The 15000-nt window shown below is 53.0% G+C and overlaps 2 protein-coding genes across 2 annotated transcripts in view; one reads left to right on the plus strand and one right to left on the minus strand.

Annotated features, from left to right (window-relative positions):
- The window catches only part of LOC310959377 (integrin alpha-3-like), a gene marked incomplete at its 5' end in the record, with an annotated part of 30402 nt that extends 25805 nt beyond the window's left edge, over positions 1-4597 (plus strand). The window contains 3 exon segments of the mRNA XM_083930701.1: positions 2758-2856; positions 2979-3104; positions 3379-4597. Coding sequence (XP_083786827.1) covers positions 2758-2856; positions 2979-3104; positions 3379-3561 — 408 coding nt within the window. The 3' untranslated portion in view covers positions 3562-4597.
- Positions 4598-5077: 480 nt separating this feature from the next.
- The window catches only part of rdm1 (RAD52 motif containing 1), a 10775-nt gene continuing 852 nt past the window's right edge, over positions 5078-15000 (minus strand). Inside the window, exons 2-8 of the mRNA XM_083930880.1 lie at positions 13060-13162; positions 11701-11880; positions 8894-9019; positions 8473-8644; positions 7642-7740; positions 6883-6959; positions 5078-5625 (exon numbers count right to left, since the gene is read on the minus strand). Coding sequence (XP_083787006.1) covers positions 5551-5625; positions 6883-6959; positions 7642-7740; positions 8473-8644; positions 8894-9019; positions 11701-11880; positions 13060-13158 — 828 coding nt within the window. The 5' untranslated portion in view covers positions 13159-13162 and the 3' untranslated portion in view covers positions 5078-5550. The remainder of the gene's footprint in view (positions 5626-6882; positions 6960-7641; positions 7741-8472; positions 8645-8893; positions 9020-11700; positions 11881-13059; positions 13163-15000) is intronic.

The raw sequence follows: 15000 nt of genomic DNA on the forward strand, positions 1-15000 counted from the left end.
ATGTCCACTGAGCCCAGTGTAAAGTCTGTTAATGTCCCCTGAGCCCAGTGTAAAGTCTGTTAATGTCCCACTGAGCCCAGTGTAAAGCCTGTTAATGTCCCACTGAGCCCAGTGTAAAGTCTGTTAATGTCCCACTGAGCCCAGTGTAAAGTCTGTTAATGTCCCACTGAGCCCAGTGTAAAGTCTGTTAATGTCCCACTGAGCCCAGTGTAAAGCCTGTTAATGTCCCACTGAGCCCAGTGTAAAGCCTGTTAATGTCCCACTGAGCCCAGTGTAAAGTCTGTTAATGTCCCACTGAGCCCAGTGTAAAGCCTGTTAATGTCCACTGAGCCCAGTGTAAAGTCTGTTAATGTCCCACTGAGCCCAGTGTAAAGTCTGTTAATGTCCACTGAGCCCAGTGTAAAGCCTGTTAATGTCCACTGAGCCCAGTGTAAAGTCTGTTAATGTCCACTGAGCCCAGTGTAAAGCCTGTTAATGTCCTCTGAGCCCAGTGTAAAGTCTGTTAATGTCCACTGAGCCCAGTGTAAAGTCTGTTAATGTCCCACTGAGCCCAGTGTAAAGTCTGTTAATGTCCACTGAGCCCAGTGTAAAGTCTGTTAATGTCCACTGAGCCCAGTGTAAAGTCTGTTAATGTCCCACTGAGCCCAGTGTAAAGCCTGTTAATGTCCCACTGAGCCCAGTGTAAAGTCTGTTAATGTCCCACTGAGCCCAGTGTAAAGTCTGTTAATGTCCCACTGAGCCCAGTGTAAAGTCTGTTAATGTCCCCTGAGCCCAGTGTAAAGCCTGTTAATGTCCACTGAGCCCAGTGTAAAGCCTGTTAATGTCCCACTGAGCCCAGTGTAAAGTCTGTTAATGTCCCACTGAGCCCAGTGTAAAGCCTGTTAATGTCCACTGAGCCCAGTGTAAAGTCTGTTAATGTCCCACTGAGCCCCGTGTAAAGTCTGTTAATGTCCCACTGAGCCCAGTGTAAAGTCTGTTAATGTCCCACTGAGCCCAGTGTAAAGTCTGTTAATGTCCCACTGAGCCCAGTGTAAAGTCTGTTAATGTCCCCTGAGCCCAGTGTAAAGCCTGTTAATGTCCACTGAGCCCAGTGTAAAGCTGTTAATGTCCACTGAGCCCAGTGTAAAGTCTGTTAATGTCCACTGAGCCCAGTGTAAAGTCTGTTAATGTCCCACTGAGCCCAGTGTAAAGTCTGTTAATGTCCCACTGAGCCCAGTGTAAAGTCTGTTAATGTCCCACTGAGCCCCGTGTAAAGTCTGTTAATGTCCCACTGAGCCCCGTGTAAAGCCTGTTAATGTCCCCTGAGCCCAGTGTAAAGTCTGTTAATGTCCCACTGAGCCCAGTGTAAAGTCTGTTAATGTCCACTGAGCCCAGTGTAAAGTCTGTTAATGTCCACTGAGCCCAGTGTAAAGTCTGTTAATGTCCCACTGAGCCCAGTGTAAAGCCTGTTAATGTCCACTGAGCCCAGTGTAAAGTCTGTTAATGTCCCACTGAGCCCAGTGTAAAGTCTGTTAATGTCCACTGAACCCAGTGTAAAGTCTGTTAATGTCCACTGAGCCCAGTGTAAAGCCTGTTAATGTCCCACTGAGCCCAGTGTAAAGTCTGTTAATGTCCCACTGAGCCCAGTGTAAAGTCTGTTAATGTCCCCTGAGCCCAGTGTAAAGCCTGTTAATGTCCACTGAGCCCAGTGTAAAGCTGTTAATGTCCACTGAGCCCAGTGTAAAGTCTGTTAATGTCCACTGAGCCCAGTGTAAAGTCTGTTAATGTCCCACTGAGCCCAGTGTAAAGTCTGTTAATGTCCCACTGAGCCCAGTGTAAAGTCTGTTAATGTCCACTGAGCCCAGTGTAAAGTCTGTTAATGTCCCACTGAGCCCAGTGTAAAGTCTGTTAATGTCCCACTGAGCCCAGTGTAAAGTCTGTTAATGTCCCACTGAGCCCAGTGTAAAGTCTGTTAATGTCCACTGAGCCCAGTGTAAAGCCTGTTAATGTCCACTGAGCCCAGTGTAAAGTCTGTTAATGTCCACTGAGCCCAGTGTAAAGCTTGTTAATGTCCACTGAGCCCAGTGTAAAGCTGTTAATGTCCCACTGAGCCCAGTGTAAAGTCTGTTAATGTCCCACTGAGCCCAGTGTAAAGTCTGTTAATGTCCCACTGAGCCCAGTGTAAAGCCTGTTAATGTCCACTGAGCCCAGTGTAAAGCCTGTTAATGTCCACTGAGCCCAGTGTAAAGTCTGTTAATGTCCCACTGAGCCCAGTGTAAAGTCTGTTAATGTCCACTGAGCCCAGTGTAAAGTCTGTTAATGTCCACTGAGCCCAGTGTAAAGCCTGTTAATGTCCCACTGAGCCCAGTGTAAAGCCTGTTAATGTCCACTGAGCCCAGTGTAAAGCCTGTTAATGTCCACTGAGCCCAGTGTAAAGCCTGTTAATGTCCACTGAGCCCAGTGTAAAGTCTGTTAATGTCCACTGAGCCCAGTGTAAAGTCTGTTAATGTCCACTGAGCCCAGTGTAAAGTCTGTTAATGTCCACTGAGCCCCGTGTAAAGTCTGTTAATGTCCCTCTGAGCCCAGTGTAAAGTCTGTTAATGTCCACTGAGCCCAGTGTAAAGTCTGTTAATGTCCACTGAGCCCAGTGTAAAGTCTGTTAATGTCCACTGAGCCCAGTGTAAAGCCTGTTAATGTCCCACTGAGCCCAGTGTAAAGCCTGTTAATGTCCCACTGAGCCCAGTGTAAAGCCTCTTAAATCAGATCTTTGTGTGTCAGGACTTCAGCGATGCCCGGAGTGTGCTGGTTCGAGGCCGGGCGACTCTGAAGCTGCAGACGGACAAACCCACCATCAGCATGGAGCCGCCCAGTACCGAGGTACTGGGCTGCAGGGAGGCCCCCCCCCCCCCCAGAGTCAGGAGCCCCCCCCCCCCCCCCCCCGACGCAGCCCCCCCCCCCCCCGCTGTGTGCTCCTGGATAACCCTGTTCTCTCTCTGCAGTTTGAGGTCCACGTGTATCCAGACCCGGGGCAGCAGCAGGACCCCAGCGCCCCCCTGTGGATCCTGGGGGTGTCGGCCCTGACCGGAGTCCTCCTGCTGGCTGGGGTCTGCCTCCTGCTCTGGAAGGTGAACTGAGTCCACCAGGGCCCCGGTCCACCTCTTTGATCCTCTTTGATCTCCTTTGATCTTTGTTGATCTCCTTTGATCTCTGTTGATCTCCTTTGATCTTTGTCGATCTCCTTTGATCTTTGTCGATCTCCTTTGATCTTTGTTGATCTCCTTTGATCTTTGTCGATCTCCTTTGATCTTTGTCGATCTCCTTTGATCTTTGTTGATCTCCTTTGATCTTTGTCGATCTCCTTTGATCTTTGTTGATCTCCTTTGATCTCTGTTGTTGCAGTGCGGCTTCTTCGTGCGTCGCAGGGCGTGGCCGGCGGCGGCGGCGCTTCACCAGGGGAGGATTCTGGGTAAAGACGAGCAGCAGCAGAGGGACTCCGACGGTTTCCTGATCCAAGATGTCCGCCAGACCAGGACCCGGGGGTCCGCCAAGCACTGGGTCACCTCCTGGACTGAGCCGCACTGAACCGGACCAAACCAGACCAACACATCCTGAACCGGACCAAACTGGACCAACACATCCTGAACCGGACCAAACCAGACCAACACATCCTGAACCGGACCAAACCAGACCAGCACATCCTGAACCGGACCAAACCAGACCAACACATCCTGAACCGGACCAAACTGGACCAACACATCCTGAACCAGACCAACACATCCTGAACCGGACCAAACTGGACCAACACATCCTGAACCGGACCAAACTGGACCAACACATCCTGAACCAGACCAAACCAGACCAACACATCCTGAACCGGACCAAACTGGACCAACACATCCTGAACCGGACCAAACCAGACCAACACATCCTGAACCGGACCAAACCAGACCAACACATCCTGAACTGAACAACCGGACTAACTCACTGCCATTTTAATACCTGCTGGACCTTGTGTGTGTGTGTGTGTGCGTGTTGTGTGTGTGTGCGTGTTGTGTGTGTGTGTCTGTGTGTTGTGTGTTTTGTGTGTGTGTGTGTCTGTGTGTTTTGTGTTTGTGTGTGTCTGGGTTGTGTGTGTTTTATATATTTGTGTATTTGTAGTTGTTTGTATTGTGTCTGTGTGTAAACTGCATTTCCCAGCATCCTCCTGGTTCTTCCTGTTGTAGATGCTAACAGATGCTAACAGATGCTAACTGGTGCTCGCCGTGCGTACGCCGCCAGCTCGGCCTTTTTACAGTTGTGCGTTAGTGTGTGTTTCTTAAGTGTGTGTGTTTGTAAACACGTGTGTGTGTTTGTAAACGTGTGTGTGTGTGTTTGTAAACGTGTGTGTGTGTGTGTTTGTAAACACATGTGTGTTTGTAAACACGTGTGTGTGTTTGTAAACGTGTGTGTGTGTGTTTGTAAACGTGTGTGTGTGTGTTTGTAAACGTGTGTGTGTGTTTGTAAACGTGTGTGTGTTTGTAAACGTGTGTGTGTGAAGGATCACGGCCCTTTAACCTTTAACTGTTCATCTCTGGTGTTAATGTGACCGCAGCAGTTTAAACAGAAAGTCTTTTCTCTGTGTGTGTGTGTGTTTGTGTGTGTGTGCTTGTTTGTGTGTGTGTGTGTGTGTTGTTTGTGTGTTTGTTGACGACCTACAAATCCTTTTAAATAAACAGAACTTTGGAAAAATACACAAACACAAAGATGTCACTTTATTATTTTGTGTATTTTTAATATTTAGAGTGAAACAGCAGCGTGTTGCCTTCAGGGTCAGTTTGACCTCAGGAAAACACACCGCTGAACCTGGCAACCCACCTGAACCTGGCAACAGACCTGAACCTGGCAACAGACCTGAACCTGGCAACCCACCTGAACCTGGCAACAGACCTGAACCTGGCAACCCACCTGAACCTGGCAACTGACCTGAACCTGGCAACCCACCTGAACCTGGCAACCCACCTGAACCTGGCAACAGACCTGAACCTGGCAACCCACCTGAACCTGGCAACCCACCTGAACCTGGCAACCCACCTGAACCTGACAACTGACCTGAACCTGGCAACCCACCTGAACCTGACAACTGACCTGAACCTGGCAACCACCCTGAACCTGGCAACCCACCTGAACCTGGCAACCGACCTGAACCTGGCAACCCACCTGAACCTGGCAACCGACCTGAACCTGGCAACAGACCTGAACCTTGCAACCCACCTGAACCTGGCAACCGACCTGAACCTGGCAACCCACCTGAACCTGGCAACCCACCTGAACCTGGCAACTGACCTGAACCTGGCAACCCACCTGAACCTGGCAACCCGCCTGAACCTGGCAACCCACCTGAACCTGACAACTGACCTGAACCTGGCAACCGCCCTGAACCTGGCGACCCGGGTGCTGGAGTTCTGCTTTGTTGTTGGGTCCAGGTGCAGCAGGTGTTCCACGTTGGCGTCACCGCAGCAGAAAGGACCAATCACACGAAGCCTTCACTTCATTTATTAACTCCCACAATGCACCTGGGTCATTCACTGACGCCTACGACAGCGTCACGTCTTCATCATCCTCCTCTGCATCAACCGGAGCAGACTGCTCCCAGGACACGTCCTGCACCTGAGAGACAGGTGAGACAGGTGTGTGAGACAGGTGAGAGAGACACGTCCTGCACCTGAGAGACAGGTGAGACAGGTGAGTGAGACAGGTGAGAGAGACACGTCCTGCACCTGAGAGACAGGTGAGACAGGTGAGTGAGACAGGTGAGAGACACGTCCTGGACCTGAGAGACAGGTGAGACAGGTGTGAGACAGGTGAGAGACACGTCCTGCACCTGAGAGACACCAGACAGGTGAGACAGGTGTGTGAGACAGGTGAGAGACACGTCCTTCACCTGAGAGACACTAGACAGGTGAGACAGGTGAGAGACACGTCCTGCACCTGAGAGACAGGTGAGACAGGTGAGTGAGACAGGTGAGAGACACGTCCTGGACCTGAGAGACACCAGACAGGTGAGACAGGTGAGAGACACCAGACAGGTGAGACAGGTATGTGAGACAGGTGAGACAGGTATGTGAGAGAGGTGAACAGGTGAGACAGGTGAGACAGGTATGTGAGAGAGGTGAACAGGTGTGAGACAGGTGAGACAGTGTGAGACAGGTGAACAGGTGTGAGACAGGTGAACAGGTGTGAGACAGGTGAACAGGTGAGAGACAGGTGAACAGGTGAGAGACAGGTGTGAGACAGGTGAACAGGTGTGAGACAGGTGAACAGGTGAGAGACAGGTGAGACAGTGTGAGACAGGTGTGAGACAGGTGAACAGGTGTGAGACAGGTGAACAGGTGAGAGACAGGTGAGACAGTGTGAGACAGGTGAACAGGTGTGAGACAGGTGAGACAGGTGTGAGACAGGTGAACAGGTGTGAGACAGGTGTGAGACAGGTGAACAGGTGTGAGACAGGTGAACAGGTGAGAGACAGGTGTGAGACAGGTGAACAGGTGAGACAGGTGTGAGACAGGTGAACAGGTGTGAGACAGGTGTGAGACAGGTGAACAGGTGTGAGACAGGTGAACAGGTGTGAGACAGGTGAACAGGTGAGAGACAGGTGAGACAGGTGAGACAGTGTGAGACAGTGTGAGACAGGTGAACAGGTGTGAGACAGTGTGAGACAGGTGAACAGGTGTGAGACAGGTGTGAGACAGGTGAGACAGGTGAACAGGTGTGAGACAGGTGAGACAGGTGAACAGGTGTGAGACAGGTGAGACAGGTGTGAGACAGGTGAACAGGTGTGAGACAGGTGAGACAGGTGTGAGACAGGTGTGAGACAGGTGTGAGACAGGTGAGACAGGTGAACAGGTGTGAGACAGGTGAGTCTACCTGCAGGAGACCTTCCGTCAGCTCAGGCAACAACTGATCTGAGGTCTGTTTCATCTCCACCATCACTTCACCATCAGCTGCACAGACACACACAAGATGGAGGTTAAGGTGGTGATGGTGAAGGTCAGAGGTCAGGAGTCAGAGGTCAGAGGCTGAAGGTCAGAGGACAGGGGTCAGAGGACAGGGGACAGAGGACAGGGGACAGAGGTCAGGGGTCAGAGGTCAGGAGTCAGAGGACAGGGGTCAGAGGCTGAAGGTCAGAGGACAGGGGTCAGAGGACAGGGGACAGGGGTCAGAGGACAGAGGTCAGGGGTCAGAGGCTGAAGGTCAGGGGTCAGGGGATGAAGGACAGGGGTCAGAGGACAGGGGTCAGAGGCTGAAGGTCAGAGGACAGAGGTCAGAGGCTGAAGGTCAGTGGACAGAGGTCAGGGGTCAGAGGTGATAATGGAGGTGATGAAGGTCAGAGGTCAGGGGTCAGAGGTGATGATGGAGGTGATGAGGGTCAGGGGTCAGAGGTGATGAAGGTCAGGGGTCAGAGGTCAGAGGTGATGATGGAGGTGATGAGGGTCAGGGGTCAGAGGTCAGGGGTCAGAGGTGATGATGGAGGTGATGAGGGTCAGAGGTCAGGGGTCAGAGGTCAGGGGTGATGATGGAGGTGATGAGGGTCAGGGGTCAGAGGTTAGAGGTCAGGGGTGATGATGGAGGTGATGAGGGTCAGAGGACAGGGGTCAGAGGTCAGAGGTGTAGTGTTGTTGTTACCCAGCAGGATGAGCAGGACGGAGCTGAACGCCTGAACCAGAGCTTCTTCTCTCACCTTCTTCAAGAGTTTACAACGTTTCTGCAACACAACACCAGGACCTACACACACACACACACACACACACACACACACACACACACACACACACACACACCAGAGACACACACACACACACACACACACACCAGAGACACACACACAGAGACACAAACACAGACACACACACACACACCAGCGACACACACACACACACACACACACACACACACCAGAGACACACACACACACACACACACACACACACCAGAGACACACACACACACACACACACACCAGAGACACACACACACAGAGACACAAACACAGACACACACACACACCAGCGACACACACACACACACACACACACACACACACACCCCAGAGACACACACACACCAGAGACACAAACACACCAGAGACACACACACACACACACACACACACACACACCAGAGACACACACACCAGAGACACACACACACACACACACCACAGAGAGAGACACACACACACACACACACCAGAGACACACACACACACACACACACACACACCAGAGACACACACACACACACACACACACCAGAGACACACACACACACACACACACACCAGAGACACACACACACACACACCAGAGACACACACACAGCCCCTGAGACCTGATCCAGGACCAGAGGCTGGAGCTGCTGCCCCTGAGACCTGATCCAGGATCAGAGGCTGGAGCTGCTGCCCCTGAGACCTGATCCAGGACCTGATCCAGGATCAGACATGTGTGACCTCCTCACCTGTGCAGGTGAAGCTCTCCTCCACCACAGCTGCAGCTCTGCCTGTGAGTCCGTGCTGAGGGAAGCAGAGCTGCAGCTGACACCCGAACCTCAGGGTCCGCCGCCGGGCGCCACCCGTGGCCCCCGCCCCCCCCTCCCCCTCCTCCTCCTCTTCATCAGTGAGCTCCTTCAACTGAGACACACACACACACACACACACACACACACACACACACAGACACACACACACACACAGGAGTCACGTGCTGCACAGGTATGTGTGTGTGTCTGTGTGTGTGTGTCTGTGTGTGTGTGTGTGTGTGTGTGTCTGTGTGTGTGTGTCTGTGTGTGTGTGTCTCTGTGTGAGTGTGTGTGTGTGTGTGTGTGTGTGTGTCTCTGTGTGAGTGAGTGTGTGTGTGTGTGTGTGTTCAGGTGGACTCACTGTGATGATGTCAGAGGTCCAGCCGGTGAATCCCAGGTAGTGATTGGCCAGTTCCACACAGCGGGCGTGGCTTAGAGGTCTGCTGTCAGACAGGAAGTGAGGAGTGTGTTTGGAGCTGAGCCGCACCTGCACGCACACACACACACACACACACACACACACACACACACACACACACAGACACACACACAGACACACACAGACACACACACACAGACACACACACACACACACACACAGACACACACACACAGACACACTCACACAGACACACACACACTCACACACACACACACAGACACACACACACACACACACTCACACACACACACACAGACACACGTACACAGACACACACACACACACACGTGTTGATGGTGTGTTGATGGTGTGTTGATGTTGTGTTGATGCCGTGTTGACGGCGTGTTGACGGCGTGTTGATGGCGTGTTGACGGCGTGTTGATGGCGTGTTGACGGCGTGTTGACGGCGTGTTGATGGCGTGTTGATGGCGTGTTGATGGCGTGTTGATGTTGTGTTGATGGTGTGTTGATGGCGTGTTGATGGCGTGTTGACGGCGTGTTGATGTTGTGTTGATGGCGTGTTGATGGTGTGTTGATGGCGTGTTGACGGCGTGTTGATGGCGTGTTGATGGTGTGTTGATGGCGTGTTGATGGCGTGTTGACGGCGTGTTGACGGCGTGTTGATGGCGTGTTGATGGCGTGTTGACGGCGTGTTGATGGTGTGTTGATGGCGTGTTGATGGCGTGTTGACGGCGTGTTGATGGTGTGTTGATGGTGTGTTGATGGCGTGTTGACGGCGTGTTGATGGCGTGTTGACGGCGTGTTGATGGCGTGTTGATGGTGTGTTGATGGTGTGTTGATGGTGTGTTGACGGCGTGTTGACGGCGTGTTGATGGTGTGTTGATGGTGTGTTGATGGCGTGTTGATGGTGTGTTGATGTTGTGTTGATGGTGTGTTGATGGTGTGTTGACGGCGTGTTGACGGCCTGTTGATGGCGTGTTGATGGTGTGTTGATGGTGTGTTGATGGCGTGTTGATTGTGTGTTGACGGCGTGTTGATGGCGTGTTGATGGCGTGTTGATGTTGTGTTGATGGCGTGTTGACGGTGTGTTGATGTTGTGTTGATGGTGTGTTGATGGTGTGTTGACGGCGTGTTGACGGCCTGTTGATGGCGTGTTGATGGTGTGTTGATGGTGTGTTGATGGCGTGTTGATTGTGTGTTGACGGCGTGTTGATGGCGTGTTGATGGCGTGTTGACGGCGTGTTGATGGCGTGTTGACGGCGTGTTGATGGCGTGTTGATGGTGTGTTGACGGCGTGTTGACGGTGTGTTGATGGCGTGTTGACGGTGTGTTGATGGCGTGTTGACGGTGTGTTGATGGCGTGTTGATGGTGTGTTGATGGCGTGTTGATGGTGTGTTGATGGCGTGTTGATGGTGTGTTGATGGTGTGTTGATGGTGTGTTGACGGCGTGTTGACGGTGTGTTGACGGCGTGTTGACGGTGTGTTGATGGTGTGTTGATGGCGTGTTGATGGCGTGTTGACGGTGTGTTGATGGTGTGTTGATGGTGTGTTGATGGCGTGTTGACGGTGTGTTGATGGCGTGTTGATGGTGTGTTGATGGCGTGTTGATGGTGTGTTGATGGTGTGTTGATGGCGTGTTGATGGCGTGTTGATGGCGTGTTGATGGCGTGTTGATGGTGTGTTGATGGCGTGTTGATGGTGTGTTGATGGCGTGTTGACGGCGTGTTGATGGTGTGTTGATGGCGTGTTGATGGCGTGTTGATGTTGTGTTGATGGCGTGTTGATGGCGTGTTGATGGCGTGTTGATGGCGTGTTGATGTTGTGTTGATGGCGTGTTGATGGCGTGTTGATGGCGTGTTGACGGTGTGTTGATGGCGTGTTGATGGCGTGTTGATGTTGTGTTGATGGCGTGTTGATGGCGTGTTGATGGCGTGTTGATGTTGTGTTGATGGCGTGTTGATGGCGTGTTGATGGCGTGTTGATGGTGTGTTGATGGCGTGTTGACGGCGTGTTGATGGTGTGTTGATTGTGTGTTGATGGCGTGTTGACGGCGTGTTGATGGCGTGTTGATGTTGTGTTGATGGCGTGTTGATGTTGTGTTGATGGTGTGTTGATGGCGTGTTGATGGCGTGTTGATGGCGTGTTGACGGCGTGTTGATGGTGTGTTGATTGTGTGTTGATGGCGTGTTGACGGCGTGTTGATGGCGTGTTGACGCCGTGTTGACGGTGTGTTGATGGTGTGTTGATTGTGTGTTGATGGCGTGTTGACGCCGTGTTGATGGCGTGTTGATGGTGTGTTGATTGTGTGTTGATGGCGTGTTGACGGCGTGTTGATGGCGTGTTGACGCCGTGTTGACGGTGTGTTGACGGCGTGTTGATGTTGTGTTGATGGTGTGTTGATGGCGTGTTGATGGTGTGTTGATGGTGTGTTGATGGTGTGTTGATGGCGTGTTGATGGTGTGTTGATGGTGTGTTGATGGTGTGTTGACGGTGTGTTGATGGCGTGTTGATGGTGTGTTGGTGGCGTGTTGATGGTGTGTTGATGGTGTGTTGATGGCGTGTTGACGCCGTGTTGACGGTGTGTTGACGGCGTGTTGATGTTGTGTTGATGGTGTGTTGATGGCGTGTTGATGGTGTGTTGATGGCGTGTTGATGGTGTGTTGATGGCGTGTTGATGGCGTGTTGATGGTGTGTTGATGGTGTGTTGACGGCGTGTTGATGGCGTGTTGACGGCGTGTTGATGGCGTGTTGACGTGTGCTGCACCTTGAGCGGCGTGCTCTGGAACAGCGTGCGTCCGTCCGTGTGGCGTTGAGCCGCGGCGGCGTGAGCAGCAGAGTAGAACTTGGCGATGGCGTAGAAGCCGGGAGCGTGGAGCGCAGCGTTGGGACAAACCTTCAGCAGGTAGAGAGGACCGAAGCACGAGAGCACGCCATCCAGAGCGTCCTGACACACACACACACACACACACACACGCAGAGACAGACACACACACACACACACACACACACACTCACACACAGAGACACACACACACACACACACACACGCACACACACACTCACACACACACAGAGACACACACACACACACACACACGCACGCACACACACACACACACACACACAGAGACACACACACACACACACACAGAGACACACACAGAGACACACACACACACACACGCAGAGAGAGAGACACACACACACACACACACACACACACGCACACACAGAGACACACACACACACACACACACACACGCAGAGAGACACACACACACACGCACACACACACGCAGAGAGAGACACACACACACACACACACACACACGCAGAGAGACACACACACACACGCACACACACACGCAGAGAGAGACACACACACACACACACACACACACTCACACACACACAGAGACCCACACACACACACAGACAGGTTGGGTACTGGTCTCAGGTGTATGGGGGGCCCTGAGGTGGACTGGTCTCAGGTGTAGGGGGGCCCTGAGGTGGACTGGTCTCAGGTGTATGGGGGGCCCTGAGGTGGACTGGTCTCAGGTGTAGGGGGGCCCTGAGGTGGACTGGTCTCAGGTCTAGGGGGGCCCTGAGGTGGACTGGTCTCAGGTGTATGGGGGGCCCTGAGGTGGACTGGTCTCAGGTGTATGGGGGCCCTGAGGTGGACTGGTCTCAGGTGTATGGGGGCCCTGAGGTGGACTGGTCTCAGGAGTATGGGGGGCCCTGAGGTGGACTGGTCTCAGGTGTATGGGGGGCCCTGAGGTGGACTGGTCTCAGGAGTATGGGGGGCCCTGAGGTGGACTGGTCTCAGGAGTATGGGGGCCCTGAGGTGGACTGGTCTCAGGTGTATGGGGGGCCCTGAGGTGGACTGGTCTCAGGTGTATGGGGGGCCCTGAGGTGGACTGGTCTCAGGTGTAGGGGGACCCTGAGGTGGACTGGTCTCAGGTGTATGGGGGGCCCTGAGGTGGACTGGTCTCAGGTGTATGGGGGCCCTGAGGTGGACTGGTCTCAGGTGTATGGGGGGCCCTGAGGTGGACTGGTCTCAGGTGTATGGGGGGCCCTGAGGTGGACCGGTCTCAGTGTATGGGGGGCCCTGAGGTGGACTCACGTGGATCTGGGCCTCGCTGAAGCTCGACTCCACGTTCCACACAAACAGAGTTTTGTTGTTTTCAACAGGAACCTTAAACTCCAGGACCTCCACCTCCATCCCCCTGCAGACAGACAGGTGAGACAGACAGGTGAGGGACAGACAGGTGAGGGACAGACAGGTGAGAGAGAGACAGGTGAGACAGACAGGTGAGGGACAGACAGGTGAGGGACAGACAGGTGAGGGACAGACAGGTGAGAGACAGACAGGTGAGAGACAGACAGGTGAGAGAGAGACAGGTGAGAGAGAGACAGGTGAGAGACAGACAGGTGAGAGAGAGACAGGTGAGAGACAGACAGGTGAGAGACAGACAGGTGAGAGAGAGACAGGTGAGAGACAGACAGGTGAGAGAGAGACAGGTGAGAGAGAGACAGGTGAGAGAGAGACAGACAGGTGAGAGAAGGACAGGTGAGAGAGAGACAGACAGACAGGTGAGAGACAGGTGAGAGAGAGACAGGTGAGAGACAGACAGGTGAGAGACAGACAGGTGAGAGAGACAGGTGAGAGAGAGACAGGTGAGAGACAGACAGGTGAGGGACAGACAGGTGAGGGACAGACAGGTGAGAGACAGACAGGTGAGAGAGAGACAGGTGAGAGACAGGCAGGTGAGAGAGAGACAGGTGAGAGAGAGACAGGTGAGGGACAGACAGGTGAGAGAGAGACAGGTGAGAGACAGACAGGTGAGAGACAGACAGGTGAGAGACAGACAGGTGAGAGACAGACAGGTGAGGGACAGACAGGTGAGAGAGAGACAGGTGAGAGAGAGACAGGTGAGAGAGAGACAGGTGAGAGACAGACAGGTGAGAGACAGACAGGTGAGAGACAGACAGGTGAGAGACAGACAGATGAGAGACAGACAGATGAGAGACAGACAGGTGAGAGAGAGACAGGTGAGAGAGAGACAGGTGAGAGACAGACAGGTGAGAGACAGACAGGTGAGACAGACAGACAGGTGTGAGACAGACAGGTGAGAGGCAGACAGGTGAGAGACAAACAGGTGAGAGACAGACAGGTGAGGGACAGACAGGTGAGAGACAGACAGGTGAGAGAGAGACAGATGAGAGACAGACAGATGAGAGACAGACAGGTGAGGGAGAGACAGGTGAGAGACAGACAGATGAGAGACAGACAGGTGCAGACAGACAGGTGAGAGAGAGACAGGTGAGAGACAGACAGGTGAGAGACAGACAGGTGAGACAGACAGACAGGTGTGAGACAGACAGGTGAGAGGCAGACAGGTGAGAGACAGACAGGTGAGAGACAGACAGGTGAGGGACAGACAGATGAGAGACAGACAGGTGAGAGACAGACAGGTGAGGGACAGACAGACAGGTGAGAGACAGACAGGTGAGAGACAGGTGAGCGACAGACAGGTGAGAGAGAGACAGGTGAGAGAGAGACAGACAGGTGAGAGACAGGTGAGAGACAGACAGGTGAGGGACAGACAGGTGAGGGACAGGTGAGAGAGAGACAGGTGAGAGACAGACAGGTGAGAGACAGACAGACAGGTGAGAGAGAGACAGGTGAGAGAGACAGGTGAGAGACAGACAGGTGAGAGACAGACAGGTGAGAGACAGACAGGTGAGGGACAGACAGACAGACAGGTGAGAGACACAGGTGACAGGTGAGAGACAGACAGGTGTGAGAGAGACAGGTGAGAGACAGACAGGTGAGAGACAGACAGGTGACAGGTGAGAGACAGACAGGTGAGAGACAGACAGGTGAGAGAGACAGGTGAGAGACAGACAGGTGAGAGACAGACAGACAGGTGAGAGACAGACAGGTGAGAGACAGACAGACAGGTGAGGGACAGACAGGTGAGAGACAGACAGACAGGTGAGAGACAGACAGACAGGTGAGAGACAGACAGGTGAGAGACAGACAGACAGGTGAGAGACAGAC

Source organism: Echiichthys vipera (assembly GCF_963691815.1).
Source record: "Echiichthys vipera genome assembly, chromosome: 17".
Classification (NCBI taxonomy): domain Eukaryota; kingdom Metazoa; phylum Chordata; class Actinopteri; order Perciformes; family Trachinidae; genus Echiichthys; species Echiichthys vipera.